Source organism: Schistocerca nitens, chromosome 8 (assembly GCF_023898315.1).
Source record: "Schistocerca nitens isolate TAMUIC-IGC-003100 chromosome 8, iqSchNite1.1, whole genome shotgun sequence".
Lineage (NCBI taxonomy): Eukaryota > Metazoa > Arthropoda > Insecta > Orthoptera > Acrididae > Schistocerca > Schistocerca nitens.
This window is the reverse complement of record NC_064621.1, coordinates 58159890-58181648: the sequence shown is the minus strand read 5'-3', so window position 1 is coordinate 58181648 and position 21759 is coordinate 58159890. Positions and strand designations below refer to the sequence as shown.

Here is a 21759-nt window from a genome sequence, read left to right as displayed (position 1 = left end):
TTGCTACAAAAAGTGCGCGCTTACGGTCTATCCGATGACATATGCGGTTGGATAGAAAGTTTTCTAACAGACAGGGAGCAGAGCAGTATGTCGTCCTGAACGGGGTGACTTCAACAGAAACAAGCGTAATTTCAGGTGTGCCCCAGGGCAGCGTCATAGGTCCTCTGCTTTTTACGATCTATATAAACAGTCTGGTTGATGGTATTGACAACGGCCTTAGACTGTTTGCCGCTGATGCTGTAGTCATGATGCTGTAGTCTACAGGAAAGTAGTATCACACTGCGGACAACAAGGCGGAAATCCCCATCAATGTACGAGTACAAAATAAATGCCCAGTCTGTGGAAGCGGTAACGGCCGTCAAGTATCTGGGTGTGACTATTCGAAATGATCTCAAATGGAATGATCAGATTATACAAGTAACGGGTAAGGCGAACTCTAGATTGTGGTTTATTGGTAGAAACGTGAAGCGATGCCATCCTTCAACAAAGGAAATAGCTTACAATACGTTAGTTCGTCCAGTCTTGGAGGATTGTGTGGGATCCAAACCAGTTGGGTCTGATTCAAGAGATTGAGAAGGTCCAAAGAAGAGCGGCAAGATTCGTGACTGGTACATTTAGCCATCGCGAGAGCCTTGCAAATCTCATAGAATGTTTGAAGTGGGACACTCTTGCAGATAGACGGCGAGCTAAACAGAAGGGGCTGTTCACTAAATTCCGAAATCCGATCTTCACCGTGGATGTAGAGCATTAATTATTACCACCAACTTTCAAATCTGGCAATGATCACCATTCAAAGAGAAGGGAAATTCGAGCTCGTACTGAGGCGTTCAGACCGTCGTTTTTCCCTCGCGCGATCCGCGAGTGGAACAGAGGAGGGGGGGGGGGGGGGGAATATGACTTTGACGCGAATTGTGCCCTCCGCCACACACCGCTTGGTGGCTAGTTGAGTATATATGTAGATGTAGATGTATCATCTGAGTTGGGTTGTCTGTAAAAGGTTCCAATTATTATTTTATTCCGGTTGCCAAGAAAGACCTGTATCCATACTAACACGAAGGAACCATCTACTTCAACATCGCTTCAAGATAAAATACACTCCTGGAAATGGAAAAAAGAACACATTGACACCGGTGTGTCAGACCCACCATACTTGCTCCGGACACTGCGAGAGGGCTGTACAAGCAATGATCACACGCACGGTACAGCGGACACACCAGGAACCGCGGTGTTGGCCGTCGAATGGCGCTAGCTGCGCAGCATTTGTGCACCGCCGCCGTCAGTGTCAGCCAGTTTGCCGTGGCATACGGAGCTCCATCGCAGTCTTTAACACTGGTAGCATGCCGCGACAGCGTGGACGTGAACCGTATGTGCAGTTGACGGACTTTGAGCGAGGGCGTCTAGTGGGCATGCGGGAGGCCGGGTGGACGTACCGCCGAATTGCTCAACACGTGGGGCGTGAGGTCTCCACAGTACATCGATGTTGTCGCCAGTGGTCGGCGGAAGGTGCACGTGCCCGTCGACCTGGGACCGGACCGCAGCGACGCACGGATGCACGCCAAGACCGTAGGATCCTACGCAGTGCCGTAGGGGACCGCACCGCCACTTCCCAGCAAATTAGGGACACTGTTGCTCCTGGGGTATCGGCGAGGACCATTCGCAACCGTCTCCATGAAGCTGGGCTACGGTCCCGCACACCGTTAGGCCGTCTTCCGCTCACGCCCCAACATCGTGCAGCCCGCCTCCAGTGGTGTCGCGACAGGCGTGAATGGAGGGACGAATGGAGACGTGTCGTCTTCAGCGATGAGAGTCGCTTCTGCCTTGGTGCCAATGATGGTCGTATGCGTGTTTGGCGCCGTGCAGGTGAGCGCCACAATCAGGACTGCATACGACCAAGGCACACAGGGCCAACACCCGGCATCATGGTGTGGGGAGCGATCTCCTACAGTGGCCGTACACCACTGGTGATCGTCGAGGGGACACTGAATAGTGCACGGTACATCCAAACCGTCATCGAACCCATCGTTCTACCATTCCTAGACCGGCAAAGGAACTTGCTGTTCCAACAGGACAATGCACGTCCGCATGTATCCCGTGCCACCCAACGTGCTCTATAAGGTGTAAGTCAACTACCCTGGCCAGCAAGATCTCCGGATTTGTCCCCCATTGAGCATGTTTGGGACTGGATGAAGCGTCGTCTCACGCGGTCTGCACGTCCAGCACGAACGCTGGTCCAACTGAGGCGCCAGGTGGAAATGGCATGGCAAGCCGTTCCACAGGACTACATCCAGCATCTCTACGATCGTGTCCATGGGAGAATAGCAGCCTGCATTGCTGCGAAAGGTGGATATACACTGTACTAGTGCCGACATTGTGCATGCTCTGTTGCCTGTGTCTATGTGCCTGTGGTTCTGTCAGTGTGATCATGTGATGTATCTGACCCCAGGAATGTGTCAATAAAGTTTCCCCTTCCTGGGACAATGAATTCACGGTGTTCTTATTTCAATTTCCAGGAGTGTACTTGTAACTGGAACAAACACGCCACAGCCATCTGTGTTTAGCCCATTCTTTCTGAACACCGTTAAGTCTTTTACAAAAATTTCGGCTGAGCTTGTCTCCCGCGTTAGCCAGCTTTCAGTGCCTATAACGATTTGAGCATCAGTGATTTTTACTAGCGCTTGTAGCTCTAGTACATCCCCTACACTGTTATGCCGATGTTTTCTGGATCTACGTTCTTATTGCGTTCGGCTTGCACCCTTTGAGACTGAAGCTCATTTTGTATTTCCCCGAGACCGTCGACCTAAAAAAAATGCCAAGTCCACGCCACACAGCCCCTGCTACCCGTGTAGCCGCCTCCTGGGTCTAATGGACCCCCGACCTATTTACCGGAACCCGAAACCTAACCATTCTACAGTGCAAGTCGAGGAATCTGCAGCCTACACGGTTGCGGACCCGTCTGAGCCTCTGATTCAGACCCTCCATTAGGCTCTGTACCACAGGTCCAATCGGTCCTGTAGACTATGCAGCAAATGGTGAGCTCTGCTTTCATCTGGCAAGCAAGACTGGTAGCCTTTACCACTTCTGATAGCCGCTCCACTCCAAAGCAACACACGTCATTGCTACCGATGTGAGCCACCACATGCAGTTGCCTACATACTGTGCTCTTCATGGCATCCGGAAGGACCCTTTACACATGTGGAATGACTCCGTCCAGTATGCACACGGAATGCACACTGGCTTTCTTTCCCTCCAGGCAGGAGGGGCCGCATAACACGATTAACATTTGAGCTTCCAACTACCAATAATCCCACAGTCCTATCAGTTGGCAGATGAAAACTATGCAAAATATTGTTATGAAGCTCTTATCATAGATCCAGCAGCTGGAATAGTATATGTCATAGTCTGTGTACCAATGATGCCAACCAGTTTACCCACTAATTTCAAGCGACAAGTTCTCAGTCAAGGTTTTTCTCGCAATAATATTAAAGAAGGCCCTAAAAAATCACTCTGTCTTCAGGCCGCAAGTGTCCCATAGGGGCCATCCGACCGCCGTGTCATCCTAGGCTGAAGGTGCGGATAGGAGGGGCGTGTGGTCAGCATACCGCTCTCCCGGTCGTTATGCTGGTTTTCTTCGACCGGAGCCGCTACTATTCGCATCACGAGGCAGAGTTCACTCCGAGAAATGTCAACAACGCATAGTGGCCCGGATGGTCACCCATCCAAGTGCCGGCCACGCCCGACAGCGCTTAACTTCTAACGGAAACCGGTATATCCACTGCGGCAAGGCCGTTGGCAAAGAAGGCCCTAGGTAGGATAGATTTGAAAGACGCACAGACATGGGAAGGGACGGGGGGGGGGAGGAAATTGACATACAGAGAGGGAAGGAGGAAATAGGGAGAGAGAGAGAGAGAGAGAGAGAGAGAAATGGGGAAGAGGAGATGGACACAGAGAGAGAAAGAGAGAAGGAGGACTAGATGGACAAAGAGAAGGGGGAGGGGGAGCAGATTTATAGAGTGGAGAAGGAGAAAAGGGTGAATATCCAATTACCGTAGATGTTTAGCAATTGCCGAGCATTGCCAGATTTGGTAGTTTTGTCTAATTTAGCTGCAGCTTTACACATGTTGTTGTTGTTGTGGTCTGATGGTTTGATGCAGCTCTCCATGCTACTCTATCCTGTGCAAGCGTCTTCATCTCCCAGTACCTACTGCAGCCTACATCCTTCCTTAGTGTATTCATCTCTTGGTCTCCCTCTACGATTTTTACCCTCCACGCTGCCGTCCAAAACTAAATTGGTGATCCCTCGATGTCACAGAACATGTCCTACCAACCGATCCTTTCTTCTAGTCAAGTTGTGCCACAAGCTCCTCTTCTCCCCAATTCTGTTCAATACCTCCTCGTTAGTTATGTGATCTACCCACCTAATCTTCTGCATCCTTCTATAGCACCACATTTCGAAAGGTTCTATTCTCTTCTGGTCCAAACTATTTATCGTCGATGTTTCACTTCCATACATGGCTACACTCTATACAAATACTTTCAGAAAAGACTTCCTGACACTTAAAGCTATATTCGATGTTAACAAATTTCTCTTCTTCAGAAACGATTTCCTTGCCATTGCCAGTTTACATTTTATATCTTCTCTACTTCTACCATCATCAATTATTTTTCTCCCCAAATCACAAAACTCCTTTACTACTTTAAGTGTCTCATTTCCTAATCTAATTCCCTCAGCATCACCCGACTTAATTCGACTACATTCCATTATCCTCGTTTTGCTTTTGTTGCTGTTCATCTTATATCCTCCTTTCAAGACACTGTCCATTCCGTTCAACTGCTCTTCCAAGTCCTTTGCTGTCTCTGACAGAATTACAATGTCATCGGCGAACCTCAAGGTTTTTATTTCTTCTCCGCGGATTTTAATACCTACTCCGAATTTTTCTTTTGTTTCCTTTACTGCTTGATCAATATACAGATTTAATAACATCGGGGAGAGGCTACAACCCTGTCTCACTCCCTTCCCAACCACTGCTTCCCTTTCGTGCCCGTCGACTCTTATAACTGCCATCTGGTTTCTGTACAAATTGTAAATAGCCTTTCGCTCCCTGTATTTTACTCCTGCCACCTTTAGAATTTGAAAGAGAGTATCCCAGTCTACATTGTCAAAAGCTTTCTCTAAGTTTACAAATGCTAGAAACGTAGGTTTGACTTTCCTTAATCTTTCTTCTTAGATAAGTCGTAAGGTCAGTATTGCATCACGTGCTCCAATATTTCTACGGAATCCAAACTGATCTTCCCCGAGGTCGGCTTCTACCAGTTTTTTCCATTCGTCTGTAAAGAATTTGTGTTAGTATTTTGCAGCCATGGCTTATTAAACTGATAGTTCGGTAATTTTCACATCTGTCAACACCTGCTTTCTTTGGGATTGGAATTATTATATTCTTTTTGGGAAAAACGAAACATCCTCTACACTGTGCTTTCCGCGTCTCTGTCACATTGGGATGCGGCAAGAATCCAGACCTTTGGTATTAGTTTGACTCTACAGTGGAGTCCAGAATGAGATTTTCACTCTACAGCGGAGTGTGCGCTGATGTGAAACTTCCTGGCAGATTAAAACTGTGTGCCAGACCGAGACTCGAACTCGGGACCTTTGCCTTTCGCGGGCAAGTGCTCTACCACCTGAGCTACCCAAGCACGACTCACGACCCGTCCCCACAGCTTTACTTCTGCCAGTACCTCATCTCCTACCTTCCAAACTTTACAGAAGCTCTCCTGCGAACCTTGCAGAACTAGCACCCGTTAAAGAAAGGATATTGCGGAGACATGGTTTAGCCACATCCTGGGGATTGTTTCCAGAATGAGATTTTCACTCTGTGGTTAAGTGTGCGCTGATATGAAACTTCCTGGCAGATTAAAACTGTGTGCCGGACCGAGACTCGAACTCGTGAACTTTGCCTTTCGCGGGTAAGTGCTCTACCACCTGAGCTACCCAAGCACGACTCACGACCCCTCCCCACAGCTTTACTTCTGCCAGTACATCCTGCAGGAGAGCTTCTGTAAAGTTTGGAAGGTATGAGACGAGGTACTGGCAGAAGTAAAGCTGTGGGGACGGGTCGTTAGTCGTGCTTGGGTAGCTCAGGTGGTAGAGCACTTGCCTGCGAAAGGCAAAGGTCCCGAGTTCGGGTCTCGGTCCGGCACACAGTTTTAATCTGCCAGGAAATTTCTACAGAGGAGTCTTTGCTGATCTGAAACTTCTTGGAAGGTTAAAGCTGAATGCCAGACCCAGACTCACAGCTGGGAGCTTCATCATTCACCGATAACAGCTCTGCGGATTGAGCTATTCAGACGGAACTCTCAATCTATCCTCAGAGTCTTACTTCCGCGCCGACCAGAGTGGCCGAGCGGTTCTAGGCGCTACAGTCTGGACCGCTACGGTCGCAGGTTCGAATCCAGCCTCGGGCATGAATCTGTGTGAGGTCCTTAGGTTAGTTAGGTTTACGTAGTTCTAAGTTCTAGGGGACTGAAGACCTTAGAAGTTAAGTCCCATAGTGCTCAGAGCCATTTCAACCATTTTTACTTCCGCCGGTGCTTTCCTTCGGAACTCCTTCGGTTGTCATTTTACGTTGTCATTTACCGGTGGTGTTCACACCAGAGTAGTCTCGTACATGTTCTAGTCAGCCGATGAGGGTTGTGTGAGCACCGTGTGAGACCGTCTGCCTGCCCTGTGTCGCAGCATGGGCGCGACCTGCCCCGCGGGTTACAACCCGGCCGACTTCTTCCTGCACCTGCTGGCCGTCGTGCCCGAGAAAGAGGCGGAGTGCCGCAGCACCATCGAGCTGCTCTGCGACAACTTCCAGCGGTCGCCCGGCGCTAAGGTGGCGGTCTGCAATGGCCAGGTGAGGGCTGCCGCGGCGCAAGCGCAAATTACTTTTCTCATAAGGTCACGCTACAAGATATTAGTCGCCCACGAATTTGGAGTGCCCATGGTACAGATCGCACAAAATACACTACTGGCCATTAAAATTGCTACACCACGAAGATAACGTGCTACAGACGCGAAATTTAACCGACAGGAAGAAGATGCTGTTATATGCAAATGATTAGGTTTCCAGAGCATTCACACAAGGTTGGCGCCGGTGGCGACACCTACAACGTGCTGACATGAGGAAAGTTTCCAACCGATTTCTCATACAGAAGTTGACCGGCATTGCCTGGTGGAAACGTTGTTGTGGTGCCTCGTGTAAGGAGGAGAAATGCATACCATCACGTTTCCGACTTTGTTAAACGTCGGATTGCAGCGTATCGCGATTGCGGTTTATGGTATCGCGACATTGCTCCTCGCGTTGGTCGAGATCCAATGACGAAGAATATGGCATCGGTGGGTAATACGGAACGCCGTGCTGGATCCCAAAGGCCTCGTATCACTAGCAGTCGAGATGACAGGTATCTTATCCGCATAGCTGTAACGGATTGTGCAGACACGTCTCGATCCCTGAGTCAACAGATGGGGACGTTTGCAAGACAGCAACCATCTGCGCGAACAGTTCCACGACGTTTGCAGCAGCTTGGAGACCATGGCTGCAGTTACCCTTGACGCTGAATCACAGACAGGAGCGCTTGCGATGGTGTACTCAACGACTAACCTGGGTGCACGAATGGCAAAAACATTTTCTCGCATGAATCCAGGTTCTGTTTACAGCATCATGATGGTCGCATCCGTGTTTGGCGACATCGCGGTGAACGCACATTGGAAGCGTGTATTCATTATCGTCATACTGGCGTATCACCCGGCGTGATGGTCTGGGGTGCCATTGGTTACACGTCTCGGTCACCTCTTGTTCGTATTGACGGCACTTTGAACAGTGGACGTTACATTTCAGATGTGTTACGTCCCGTGGGTCTACCCTTCATTCGATCCCTGCGAAACCCTACATTTCAGCAGGGTAATGCACGACGGCATGTTGCAGGTCCTGTACGGGCCTTTCTGGATACAGAAAATGTTCGACTGCTGCCCTCGCCAGGACATTCTCCAGATCTCTCACCAATTGAAAACGTCTGCTCAATGGTGGCCGAGCAACTGGATCGTCACAATACGCTAGTCACTACTCTTGATGAACTGTGGTATCGTGTTGAAGCTCCATGGGCAGCTGTACATGTACACATCATCCAAGCTCTGTTTGACTCAATGCCCAGCCTTATCAAGGCCGTTATTGCGGCCAGAGGTGGTTGTTCTGGGTACTGATTTCAAAGGATCTATGCACCCAAATTGCGTGAAAATGGAATCACATGCCACTTCTAGTATATTTGTCCAATAAATATCCGTTTATCATCTGCATTTCTTCTTGGTGTAGCAATTTTAATGGCCAGTAGTGTAACTTGGACAATGCGCAGAAACGCATTCTTGTTCTCATCACTGGGCGACTCTATCTGTTTGGTCCGATGGGAAGGACGCCTTTAGTTTGCATTCACCTACTGCATCCGCTGTGCACGAAACATTCTTCGTCTCCTTCGGCGCAACTGTACTCCGTAAACGGCGGTGTGTTGAAGCAAGTAACTGTGAAATTTTTCACACGATCCTAAAGAAACTATTTGGTAAAAATAATGAATACCTGCGCATGTTCTGGTCTCTTTCGTCAGCTTCATGGCGGACTGCCTATCGTTTATTTATTGTAGTTACTGAGATATTTGGAAGTAATCCATCAGCTGAAATTGAAAGAGATTGCAATGGAAAATGAGATTCAGTATATACGTTTCGTGCATGTTAGATCATACACGCTATGTCTGAAATGCAGCTAACATATTGAATTCTTCTTTAACTTCGGGAGAGATCTACATCTATCCGCAGTTTGTCTTTTCCACTCACCTGCGCAAATGATACAGGAAAATTGAAACATTTATAACGTCAACTGAATCTCATGAACGGTTTCAGGTAATGAAGCGAGTTTTTGGCAAATGATAGCATGCAAAGAGAAGAGTATTTTTCTGCACAGTTAACATATGAAACTTTATTATCCACTGTGATGTGCCAGTATCTACAGATTTCTTCAATGAAATAATCTAATTTTTATATGAGCCATCGATAGCTGGGGAAATGAGAATTACTATGGGTTTCCAACAACGTAAGTGTAGAAATTTTACGTTTACTTTACACGTAAAATGTGCTTTTCATAACCTCTTGACCTCACTTGAGCTCAGTTGTTCGTTTCATAACACACTGTTTCGGGGTTGTGCCGCAATTGCAACTGCGTTGGAATGTTAGTAAAGCAAAGATGAGTAAATCCCAATGTGTTTTGTCAAAAGGAGCAAATTTTAACATGATAACAAGAGAAAAATGTAAGTGTTATCCAGAACTCTCTACTGACGGCACTTCTCTGACTGAAAAAATGTTTACAAGTCAGGTGAAAGTAGCGGGCCGCGGTGACCGACTGTTTCTAGGCTCTTCTGTCCGGAACCGCGCGACTTTTACGGTCGCAGGTTCGAATCCTGCCTCGGGCATGGATGTGTGTGATGTCCGTAGGTTAGTTAGGTTTAAGTAGTTCTAAGCTCTAGGGGACCGATGACCTCAGATGTTAAGTCCCATGGTGCTCAGAGCCATTTGAACCATTTTCAGGTGAAAGTAAGTCGCTCCTTGACTAGTAATTTTTATCATAATCCTGTAACCCAGTGTGGTTTTTGATAGTAAATGGATGACTTATCGAATTACTGGCAGTCCTGGCATTACTTGTTAACACAATCATTTGCAGACTTTCTAGCTGTTCTTTTTCCGCCCAGCCTTCAGCTGTCGAACTACAGTTCCCCTACTATGTGGTGGCCACTTGCAGTGAAACCTCCAGCACTACGGTTCTCCGCTCCGCTACCATGCCTTCTGTGCAGGTTGGGGCCACGTTATTTTGTGCACATGCTACCAGGCGGTTGTGTAACTCCCCACTACTAATGTGACTTATGACATAGATGGTGTGTATGTGCCAGTCGATTGCACAAAATCCGCGATGTAAGTTCATTTTGTGTGCAAACGGGACAGAATAGCAGCAAGGAGCTCTCGTGTTCAAACCTGCCCACGAAGTGAATGAAGCTGCCAATCTGTTGGTGTACCAACGTGGACGCTTCAGCGTTCTTACAAGGGCCGGTGAACAAATGGTTCAAATGGCTCTGAGCACCATGGGACTCAACTGCTGTGGTCATAAGTCCCCTAGAACTTAGAACTACTTAAACCTAACTAACCTAAGGACAGCACACAACACCCAGCCATCACGAGGCAGAGAAAATCCCTGACCCCGCCGGGAATCGAACCCGGGAACCCGGGCGTGGGAAGCGAGAACGCTACCGCACGACCACGAGATGCGGGCTGCCGGTGAACAACTCACTACCATGTTACATGGTGTAAGAACAGTGGTCATAAAAATAATGCTGGTAGGGACCAATGGCAGTCGGTTTCAGACGTGAGAGAAATTCCTGCTGTCAGTTCAAAAATGGCTCTGAGCACTATGGGACTTAACTTCTGAGGTCATCGGTCCCCTAGAACTTAGAACTACTTAAACCTAACTAACCTAAGGATATCACACACATCCATACCCGAGGCAGGATTCGAACCTGGACTGTAGCGCCTAGAACCGCTCGGCCACTCCGGCCGGCCTGCTGTCAGTGCATGAATGTCCATCTCAACTAGTTACAGAGCAAACGTTGTGAAGGGTGCTGCATGAAATGGACATTTGGTGTGGGGTACCCCGCAAAAGGCCATTGGTCAGAGTGCCACATAAAATTGCACGACTTCAGCAACATAGAAACATAGATACAGGTTACTGGAAGCGTGCAGGGTGGTCCGATAAATTGAGATTTTGTCTTTTTTCAAATGGTGCGAGGCGTGCACTGAGGGGAAGGAAGTGGTGTAATACTGTGGGCTGTGCTTCTCGTACAGTGGCTCTGGGTCACTCTTGGTTACAGAGAACTAGAACCATTCAAGTTCATATTTGGGTGACAAATTGCTGCTCATTCTTCTACACTGTCCAGTCACATTAGTTTGATCTCCTGGCAGATGACTGAATGACCACCTTTTGCGTCACAGACCTCTACGCGAAGTGCAGTAAGAGAGAGTGAGATTCTGGAAGGTACCAACGGAAATGTGGAGCCACGTGGACTTCAGTGCCGTGGGAAGCTGTGCTAGGTTTCTCGGCTGAGGATCCATGGGGCGAACGGTCCGGTCGAGGTGGTCACACAGGTTCTCGACTGGGCTTAAATCCAGGGAGTCTGGTGACCAGGGACCGATACAATAAACTTATCCTGGTGCTCTTGGAACAACACACGTACACTGTGAGCCGTGTGAGACGTTGCATTGATCTACTGGCAGAGGCCAAGGTGCCAAGGAAAAACAAACTGCGTATAGGGATCGACAGAGCACTGAAAGATGCATGCATACTTGTGTTTACCACTGTGCCTTCCAGAATGACGAGATCGCCCAGGGAATGCCTTCCAGCTGCACGTTACTGACGATTGTCGCAGGTTGTTTGCTTTCAGAGGTTTCACGCTGTGCATGACAATGCCCGTCAGTCCAATGGTGCATAAAACGTGGTTCATCTGAAAGGGCCACCTGTCGCCCCCTCTATGGTGGTATCGCAGTGCAAACTCCAACTTGGTCATCATGGGTGCACAAATCAGGTGTCTGCTGTGCAGACCACACAAGAACTTTAGCTGAGCAGTCGTCTAGGAGACACGTTGGTAGTTCCGTGGTTCATCTGGGCGATCAGTTGCTCGACAGTTGACCGTCTGTTCGCCTGTATACACTACCGCGGCCTTTATTCACCCATGTCCTCTACGGCCATTGGAGAGAACCATTTTTCCACGAACCATGTACTTTAACCAAGGCAGAATGCGAACTGTTTTTAACTTAGCCAGTTCGGAAATGCTTTCACCCTTGGCCCGAAAGCCAATGAACATTTGGACGTCAGATAAGTCGCTCCATTTCCACATTACGACAACTACTGTTTTCGGCCCCTACCCGCCGCCAACATGCTTTATACTTCCTCCACTGCTAGTGCTGCCACTTGTCGTCTGTGAGTGGTCATTGCACGTTGACGTCGAACATAAGAAGTGGTCACATTAAAGTGACTGGACAGTGTAGATCTTCATGATGACCATGCTGTGGAAGAAACTATCTGCGTACACACAGGAGCCAGCATACGTTCCACGTTTGATGAACTGTCAGGCAACGTATTACACCTCTGCTGATTCGCTAAATCAACTGATTTTAATCCCTTAGAAAATGTGTGGGTGTGTTTGGAACAGTGGATGAGACGTAGCATCGCCATCCCTGCAACATGGTAGCTCTACCGTATCTGATCATCAACGAGTGGCTTCCGCTTGATATACCCTACTGGAAAAAATTGTGGCCTCTGTTCCTCGCCAAAATGAGGCCAGGCCATTATCAGGGCTAGTGGTGGTGTTATGTGTCTCCTGGGGTGACTAAGTTTAGCGTCATTGATGTAGATCTCTTGGTGCATCTTAAGTCACACAGTGTTGTATATGAAATGCAGCTAAAATATTGATTTTTCTTTAAATTTTGGAGTAGATCTACATCTATCCACAGATCGAGTCATTTCTACTCACACGCGCAACTGATGCACGAAAAGTGAAATATTTATACCATTACTCGTATCTCATGACCGGTTTCTGGCAATTAGCATGCAAAGAGAATAGTACTTTGTGTTATAGTTAATCAGACATGTAATTACACATCTACAGAATACATACATATCCAGGAATCACAGGCCTGCAGACCGGGCGCTGCTTCCAGAAACTGCCTCCAACTTTTGTGATTTTTGCTCGGTTCTCCCAGCTGTCTTCAGTTCTCAGGCCTGCCAGGTTCTTCACCAGATCGTGCATCCAGTGCTGCCTTCGTCGTCCTATGCGACGTCTGTTGTTTGGTTTTCTGTAAAGTGCCTTCTTCACCTGGTTTTCTTCTGGCATACGAGGTACAAGGCAGGCCCACTGGATTATTTTGCTCTTCTCTTCGGCTTCTTTAGGGCGGTTGGTTGTTGCATCAAAAGGTAGAGTCCCTCGCTCTTTTTCCTCTTCCATTCTCCTTTATCTAAGACCGGTTTCCATATCTTTCTCATTGCTCTGCTCTCAAATAGTAATAGTTTTTCTTTTTTTCGTTTAGTCATGCTCCAGGTTTCCGAGCCATACTGATTTCTGGGCATATCACAGTGTTAAAATTCTCATCTTAGTGTTCACTGATACTAAATTTGAACTAAGCGTCTCCCTGAGGGAATACATACACTTCATTCCCACTGCTCTTCTCTCCTGGATGTCCATTTCTATCCAGTCATCACTGGTAAACCAAGGTTACAAGTATTTGAACCGTTGAACAATTTGAGCCTTAAGCCTTATATCTCAAGAAATTGTCACTGCTCTTGTCCTCTTCTCAATTGCATGATCTCTGTCTTGTCTAGATTAACCTTTAGTTGCACCTTCTGTGCGTAGCTGCTGTTTTTCGACCCATGGCGTGATTCAGTAAGTGGGATTACATCATCTATATAAGGGAGAACTGAAATTATCACCAATCTGTACAGCCCACTCCTACTGCCTAAATTCCCTTGTTACTTCCTCTACCGGTATGAAGACATTGAAGAGAACACATGAGAGAGCATTCTCTTGTCTGAGACATGTCTCAATCTCGAGTGTTTCTGATGTGACCCCTCCGAAATGCACTGCTGCTCTTGACCCATCCACACATTTTCACCGTCTTCACTAGCTTCTCAGGGATGTTGAATTGTATAGGCTTTTCCTGTCGATCCTGACGTCTTCACGTCGATGTGTGATGTAGATTTGTAATAGTTGTTGTTGTGGTCTTCAGTCCTGAGACTGGTTTGATGCAGCCCTCCATGCTACTCTATCTTATGGAAGCTTCTTCATCTCCCAGTACTTACTGCAACCTACATCCTTCTGAATCTGCATAGTGTATTCATCTCTTGGTCTCTCTCTGAGATTTTTACCCTCCACGCTGTCCTCCAATGCTAAATTTGTGATCCCTTGATGCCTGAGAACATGTTCTACCAACCGGTCCCTTCTTCTTGTCAAGTTGTGCCACAAACTCCTCTTCTCCCCAATTCTATCGAATACCTCCACATTAGTTATGCATTCTTCTGTAGCACCACATTTCGAAAGCTTCCATTCTCTTTTTGTCTAAACCATTTATCGTCCATGTTTCAGTTCCATACATGGCTACACTCCATACAAATACTTTCATAAACGACTTCCTGACACAAATCTATACTCGAAGTTAACTTCTTCAGAAACGCTTTCCTTGCCATTGCCAGTCTACATTTTATGTCCTCTCTACTTCAACCATGACTATTAAATTTTCGTCTCCCTTTACGATCTGAATAATTTCTTTTACATCATCATACATTTCATCAATTTCTTCATCACCTGCAGAGCTAGCATATAAACGTGTACTACTGTAGTAGACGTGGGCTTCGTGTCTATCTTAGCCACAATAATGCGTTCATTATGCTGTTTGTAGTAGCTTACCCGCAATCCTATTTTTTATTCATTATTAAACCTACTCCTGCATTACCCCTATTTGATTTTGTATTTATAACCCTGTATTCACCTTGTTCCTCCTACCACCGAACTCCACTAATTCCCACTATATCTAACTTCAACCTATCCATTTCCCTTTTTAAATTTTCTAATCTACCTGCCCGATGAAGGGATCTGACATTGCACGCTCCGATCCGTAGAACGCCAGTTTTCCTTCTCCTGATAACGACGTCCTCCTGAGTAGTCCCCGCCCGGAGATCCGAGTGACGGACTATTTTACTTCCTGAATATTTTACCCAAGAGGACGCCGTCATCATTTAACCATACAGTAAATCTGCATGCCCTCGGGAAAAATTACGGCCGTAGTTTCCCCTTGCTTTCAGCCGTTCGCAGTACCAGCACAGCAAGGCCGTTTTGGTTAGTGTTACAAGGCCAGATCAGTCAATCATCCAGACTGTTGCCACTGCAACTACTGAAAAGGCCGCTGCCCCTCTTCAGGAACCGCACGTTTGTCTGTCCTCTCAACAGATACCCCTCCGTTGTGGTTGCACCTACGATACGTCCATCCGTATCGCTGAGGCAGGCAAGCCTCCCCACCAACGGCAAGGTCCATGGTTCAGGATTTGTAATTACGTATCTGAATTACAGGTGGTTGACCAAGAACTGTGCACGTTGTTTCGTTACTGTTGTCTTTCAGCACGCCAACGACGACTCTGACACCCCTCCGTTGTGGTTGCACCTACGATACGTCCATCCGTATCGCTGAGGCAGGCAAGCCTCCCCACCAACGGCAAGGTCCATGGTTCAGGATTTGTAATTACGTATCTGAATTACAGGTGGTTGACCAAGAACTGTGCACGTTGTTTCCTTACTGTTGTCTTTCAGCACGCCAACGACGACTCTGACACCCCTCCGTTGTGGTTGCACCTACGATACGTCCATCCGTATCGCTGAGGCAGGCAAGCCTCCCCACCAACGGCAAGGTCCATGGTTCAGGATTTGTAATTACGTATCTGAATTACAGGTGGTTGACCAAGAACTGTGCACGTTGTTTCCTTACTGTTGTCTTTCAGCACGCCAACGACGACTCTGACACCCCTCCGTTGTGGTTGCACCTACGATACGTCCATCCGTATCGCTGAGGCAGGCAAGCCTCCCCACCAACGGCAAGGTCCATGGTTCAGGATTTGTAATTACGTATCTGAATTACAGGTGCTTGACCAAGAACTGTGCACGTTGTTTCCTTACTGTTGTCTTTCAGCACGCCAACGACGACTCTGACACCCCTCCGTTGTGGTTGCACCTACGATACGTCCATCCGTATCGCTGAGGCAGGCAAGCCTCCCCACCAACGGCAAGGTCCATGGTTCAGGATTTGTAATTACGTATCTGAATTACAGGTGGTTGACCAAGAACTGTGCACGTTGTTTCCTTATTGTTGTCTTTCAGCACGCCAACGACGACTCTGACACCCCTCCGTTGTGGTTGCACCTACGATATGTCCATCCGTATCGCTGAGGCAGGCAAGCCTCCCCACCAACGGCAAGGTCCATGGTTCAGGATTTGTAATTACGTATCTGAATTACAGGTGGTTGACCAAGAACTGTGCACGTTGTTTCCTTACTGTTGTCTTTCAGGACGCCAACGACGACTCTGACACCCCTCCGTTGTGGTTGCACCTACGATATGTCCATCCGTATCGCTGAGGCAGGCAAGCCTCCCCACCAACGGCAAGGTCCATGGTTCAGGATTTGTAATTACGTATCTGAATTACAGGTGGTTGACCAAGAACTGTGCACGTTGTTTCCTTACTGTTGTCTTTCAGCACGCCAACGACGACTCTGACGACGAGCATGTTGTGGCGCTGGTGGCGGCAGGTCGGGGCTCCTCCCCTTACAAGACGGGCTGGTGCGGCCAGATGCGTGCAGTGCTGTGGAGGTCCTGGCTCAGCGTCGTCAAGGAGCCCGTGCTCATCAAGATGCGCATGCTGCAGACCATGGTACGTTGAGGACGACACCTTTCATAGCGTTCTGCAAGTCAACACATAGGTCGAGGTGAAATCTGCACTACTAGCCATTAAAATTGCAACACCAGGAGGGGTTGCAGGTAACGAAATTTTACTTATTGTGCGTATAAGTACAACAGGAACTATAGTTCATAAATATGTACGCGATTTGTACACAGAGTGCGACAGTCAGTACATAGAGCTGCTAACTTCGGCAGCAAGGTTTTAACCCATCCGAGCCTTGACCTGAGATTGGATGACAAATGGTGCATGAAATAGGTGCCAGAGTTCATCAGTCGCAGTGAGTGGTGGCGTCTCTAGGTAACCCACGACCAGATATTGTCAATGGTTGAGAGATCTGCAGAATGTGGTGGTGAGGGCAGCAGTCGAACAACCTCTGTATCGAGATAGGTCAGGACACCACAATCAACATTCGCTCTTGTTTTATTTTGTGAAAAGACTGAGTCATGGAGACTCCGAAGATAGGGCACAGCCAATGGCCTTAAAGCATGAAGTGTTCGTGTTGTGTACCCAGTAGCTACGGTCGCAGGTTGTGTAATGTCCTTAGGTTAGTTAGGTTTAAGTAGTTCTAAGTTCGAGGGCACTGATGACCTTAGAAGTTAAGTCCCATAGTGCTCAGAGCCATTTTTATGTACCCAGTAGCATTCTATAGCACCATGACATGTGCTGGGTACTTGAGGATGATGAATGGGACATGGCGGTGTTTGTTCTCCTCGGTGTTGTGCGTAGAAGTGTTGTATGTAGAACCAGAAATCGTCTGAAAAGACGACGTTGGTGCCATTCATGTGCGAGTGTTGTTGTTGGGGACGCCTCTCTCTGCTGTCGCGTCAAGCGAAACTGCAACAATGGTCACTTACTGACTCTCCGTGGTGCTCCAGAAGTAGCCGCAGTGTCGTCTAAGATACTTGTCTTCCTACAAGCAAGCGTATTTTCTGAATCAAGGTAGATGACGTAGTTGTACATTCCTGCAAGCCAGACCATACAATATGTTATTCCTCTCGGGCGCTAGTCGTGTAAGATGCCTGACATCCTGCAGGCCGCTGACAATCGCCATCTTGATCCCATCAATACCATATTTACATTGCAGTCATGTGATTTCGGATAGCACGAGTGCAAAGTATACTTTCTACACCAGTGAACCACGAGTCCATTAATCAATTGTCCTCGATGGTGAGTGTTCATCGGAGGTGAGGGTATCATCTGGAGTGCCACAAGGAAGTGTGGTAGGTCCGCTGTTGTTTTCTATCTACATAAATGACCTTTTGGATAGGGTGGATAGCAATGTGCAGCTGTTTGCTGATGATGCTGTGGTGTACGGGAATGTGTTGTCGTTGAGTGACTGTAGGAGGATACAAAATGACTTGGACAGGATTTGTGATTGGTGTAAAGAATGGCAGCTAACTCTAAATATAGATAAATGTAAATTAATGCAGATGAATAGGAAAAAGAATCCCGTAATGTTTGAATACTCCATTAGTAGTGTAGCGCTTGACACAGTCACGTCGATTAAACATTTGGGCGTAACAGTAATGGCAGTTGTTGGGAAGGCGGATAGTCGTCTTCGGTTCATTGATAGAATTTTGGGAAGATGTGGTTCATCTGTAAAGGAGACCGCTTATAAAACACCAATACGACCTATTCTTGAGTGCTGCTCGAGCGTTTGGGATCCCTATCAGGTCGGATTGAGGGAGGACATAGAAGCAATTCAGAGGCGGGCTGCTAGATTTGTTCCTGGTGGGTTTGATCATCACGCGAGTGTTACGGAAATGCTTCAGGAACTCGGGTGGGAGTCTCTGGAGGAAAGGAGGCGTTCTTTTCGTGAATCGCTACTGAGGAAATTTAGAGAACCAGCATTTGAGGCTGACTGCAGTACAATTTTACTGCCGCCAACTTACATTTCGCGGAAAGACTACAAAGATAAGATAAGAGAGATTAGGGATCGTACAGAGGCATATAGGCATTTATTTTCCCCTCGTTCTGTTTGGGAGTGGAACAGGGAGAGAAGATGCTAGTTGTGTACGAGGTACCCTCCGCCACGCACCGTATGGTGGATTGCGGGGTGTGTATGTAGATGAAGATGTAGAATACGTTCACAGACAACACTCGTATTTCTCTTCAGATAATCTTCAAAATAGCAATTAATGCTTTCTGTATGATCTATAGACTGGGAGGTGGGTGCCATGTACAGAAGAAGAATAGTCCACCGAGTGTTATTCATAGAAAATGATCAACTCTAAGCACATCATTTCTGGTGTCATAACTAACTGCGAGTACCTGCTCTGAGCTGCAAAACTGTAAGTGAAACAATATACTACGTTAGCTAGATCTGCATAAGTCGAGTTCCTGAGCGCGCTGAGTCAGGATCGTGTCTGCCGGTACTGCAGGTTATTACATTTGTTTTACTCATGCCTTCTCGAGGAAGATGTTAATGATGGAGTAGCGTTATTCTTCCGCACTATCGTCTCGGTAGACTACCCAATTCGCCAGTATGTTACAGTAGGACTGTCCAGGATACTGGACAGCTATCATCTTACCATTCATTAGTGATGAGAGGTGCCTGACATCTACAGGCCCTATATGATAATGCCCCGAGACATGACTGACCCTCCTCCGTTCTGCAACATTTAATTGTACGCCTGAAATGTTGATCAGGTGCCTCAATAATCTTGTACGGCGATCATCAAAGCACAGAGAGATTGTGATTCTTCAGTTTCTCCCAGCGTAATTTATGACGAAATAATTCATGCAGGAATGGTCAGATGAAAGTGTAAAACGGTCACAATATTTGGAAAGTGATCATGTTGCCATTGTTAGGTACTTTGACGAACTGATTGCCTGGCAGCTGGCGCAGTGCTTAAGGGGCTCCGGAAAGGGTCAAAATCATGAAAAGTTCAATTTTTACTTTTTTGCGTTTTCTGAATCTGCAGACTATTACCTTTTAATAGATATATAATTTATTCAATTCCGAAGACTACAACTATTTTTAAATTTTTTTTGAAATGTGTTCTACATGGGCGTGACCCACTGTGGCGCTGTTAAACTGCTGTCAAATGGTGTTATTATTAACGTCCGTGTTCATCAGGTACATTTTAGTGATGTGAGATAAAGTATGTGTTGTGGCTAACCTGTGATGGTTCAATATATATCGCTGGTGTGATTGTCGATTGTTTCATGTTTATTTACTCTGTCGTTATCTCGAAAATATTCGTAATTAATTCTGTTTCTTGAGCCTCTGTTTTGTTGAAGTATAATAATGAGTAAAAGTAAAGTTATTAGACATCCTCTAAAGGCTTTTAAGAAATGGAGAAATGTTGGAAAGCCAAAGGTATGTGTTATTACTGTAAAAAATAAAGACGATGAAAATCCCCAACATAGCTTGTGTCCCAAAGAAGAAGACAGTTGGTGTAAATATAACAAAGGATTGCTAACTGGTGAAGTGTACACTCATAAGCATAGTCTGCCTCATGCAATAATGGAGGTGATAAAACCTATTTTCAGAGACTTAGCAGCGCCTGAACTGTTGAAAAAGTGTATTCACGCAAAAACTCAAAACCCCAATGAAAGTGTAAATAGTGTTATATGGTCGAGAATCCCCAAGACTGTATTTGTTGGAATAGAAACACTTCACTTTGGTGTGTATGATGCTGTTGCGACTTTCTATGATGGCAACATTGTAAGGTGCAAGGTATTTAGAAATATGGGAATGAGGATAGGTTCTAACATGGTACGAGCGATGCTTGCTTTAGACAAGGAACGCCTTCGGGCTGCAGACAGGGCTGTAAAGAGTCTAGAGATACAAGCAAGAGTAAACAGGAGGAGGAACAAGAGGAAGCTGGAGGAGGAGTTTGCAGAGGATGAAGATAATCCATCCTATGGACCTGGAATGCACTAAAAAGTTAATCCAATCTTTGTCGCTCGATTCCCAAAACTTTTATTTTCTCATACTAATTACATGTTTTCTAAGGATCTTCCAAACATATTTGTTTCAAACTTTCAGTAAATGTTACACAGTACCTTCTGCATAATTTAACACAGCCTTTTTCCAAAAAACTGTATATTTTTGAATATATAAATAAAAAATAGCAAAAAAATGTTGTGAATTTTCATTACAATTGAAAAAAAAAATCATCTTTAATAACTGAACTAAAATTTTGTAAAATACCTGTGTTAAGTTGTAGCCCATATTCCAATAAATAATCTGTAAAAAGTTCAACTTCCTACCTCAAATACTTTGTGAGGAAAGATGTAATTTATAAGCGTTATTTTAACATTGCAAGTATAGGGCGTTCCGGAGCCCCTTAAATATCAACCCCTTTCCCAGCCTCGCCACAACCTGACACTCTGTACGCAGTACGAGTCCCAGCACCGAACACAAACCCGAACCCAGGCATGGACCACATACAGAACGCCAAATCGGGGTGGGGGAAGGGTGGAGATATTAACCCTGCACCATCTGCTAGGCGATTAGTTCGTCAACGGAGCTGATGATGACAAGGTGATCGCTTGCCCAAACATTGTGCCCGTTGGACACTTGACATCTGGCCATTCACCTTCCACCTATTTCGTCACACACTGAAATTCTTCACAGTGGAGAGATCTATACGTCATTGGTCCAGAACAAATGCCTTGCCTAATTTATTTGTTTACCACAGTGTTGAGAAACGCTTATATGTCAGAGTTACAATATGGAGATGGTCGCTTACTGTCTCCCAGTACCTACCAGAAAAGCAATGCGAAGTTCTGTTGCCTTCTTCTATGGTTAAATGCAAGCCATAGGTCATCAGCTGGTTTTGAACACTGCGAAACAGACCATCATTGAATTCTGTCTCAAGATAGCCGTTTAATGTTGCAATGACGTCGCTTCAACATCCGACCTTCCTGTGTTGACAAATGATAGCCGTTCTCGCCGTAAAATGACAATGTGAGCGCCGTCAAAGTCTGAGATGACCATTCAAGGCGTGTTGACAGACTGAATAAAAAAATGGTTCAAATGGCTCTGAGCACTATGGGACTTAACTTCTGAGGTCAGCAGTCCCCTAGAACTTAGAACCACTTAAACCTGACTAACGTAAGGGCATCACTCACATCCATGCCCGAGGCAGGATTCGAACCTGCGACCGTAGCGGTTACACGGTTCCAGACTGTAGCGCCTGGAACCGCTCGGCCACTAAGGCCGACTGATAGACTGAATAGAATGCAAG

At 46.6% G+C, this 21759-nt stretch overlaps 1 protein-coding gene across 1 annotated transcript in view; it reads left to right on the top strand.

Annotated features, from left to right (window-relative positions):
• The window catches only part of LOC126199039 (protein white-like), a 311297-nt gene that overhangs the window by 184542 nt on the left and 104996 nt on the right, over positions 1 to 21759 (top strand). The window contains exons 7-8 of the mRNA XM_049935743.1: positions 6728 to 6890; positions 16358 to 16531. Of these exons, the coding sequence (XP_049791700.1) occupies positions 6728 to 6890; positions 16358 to 16531 (337 nt within the window). The remainder of the gene's footprint in view (positions 1 to 6727; positions 6891 to 16357; positions 16532 to 21759) is intronic.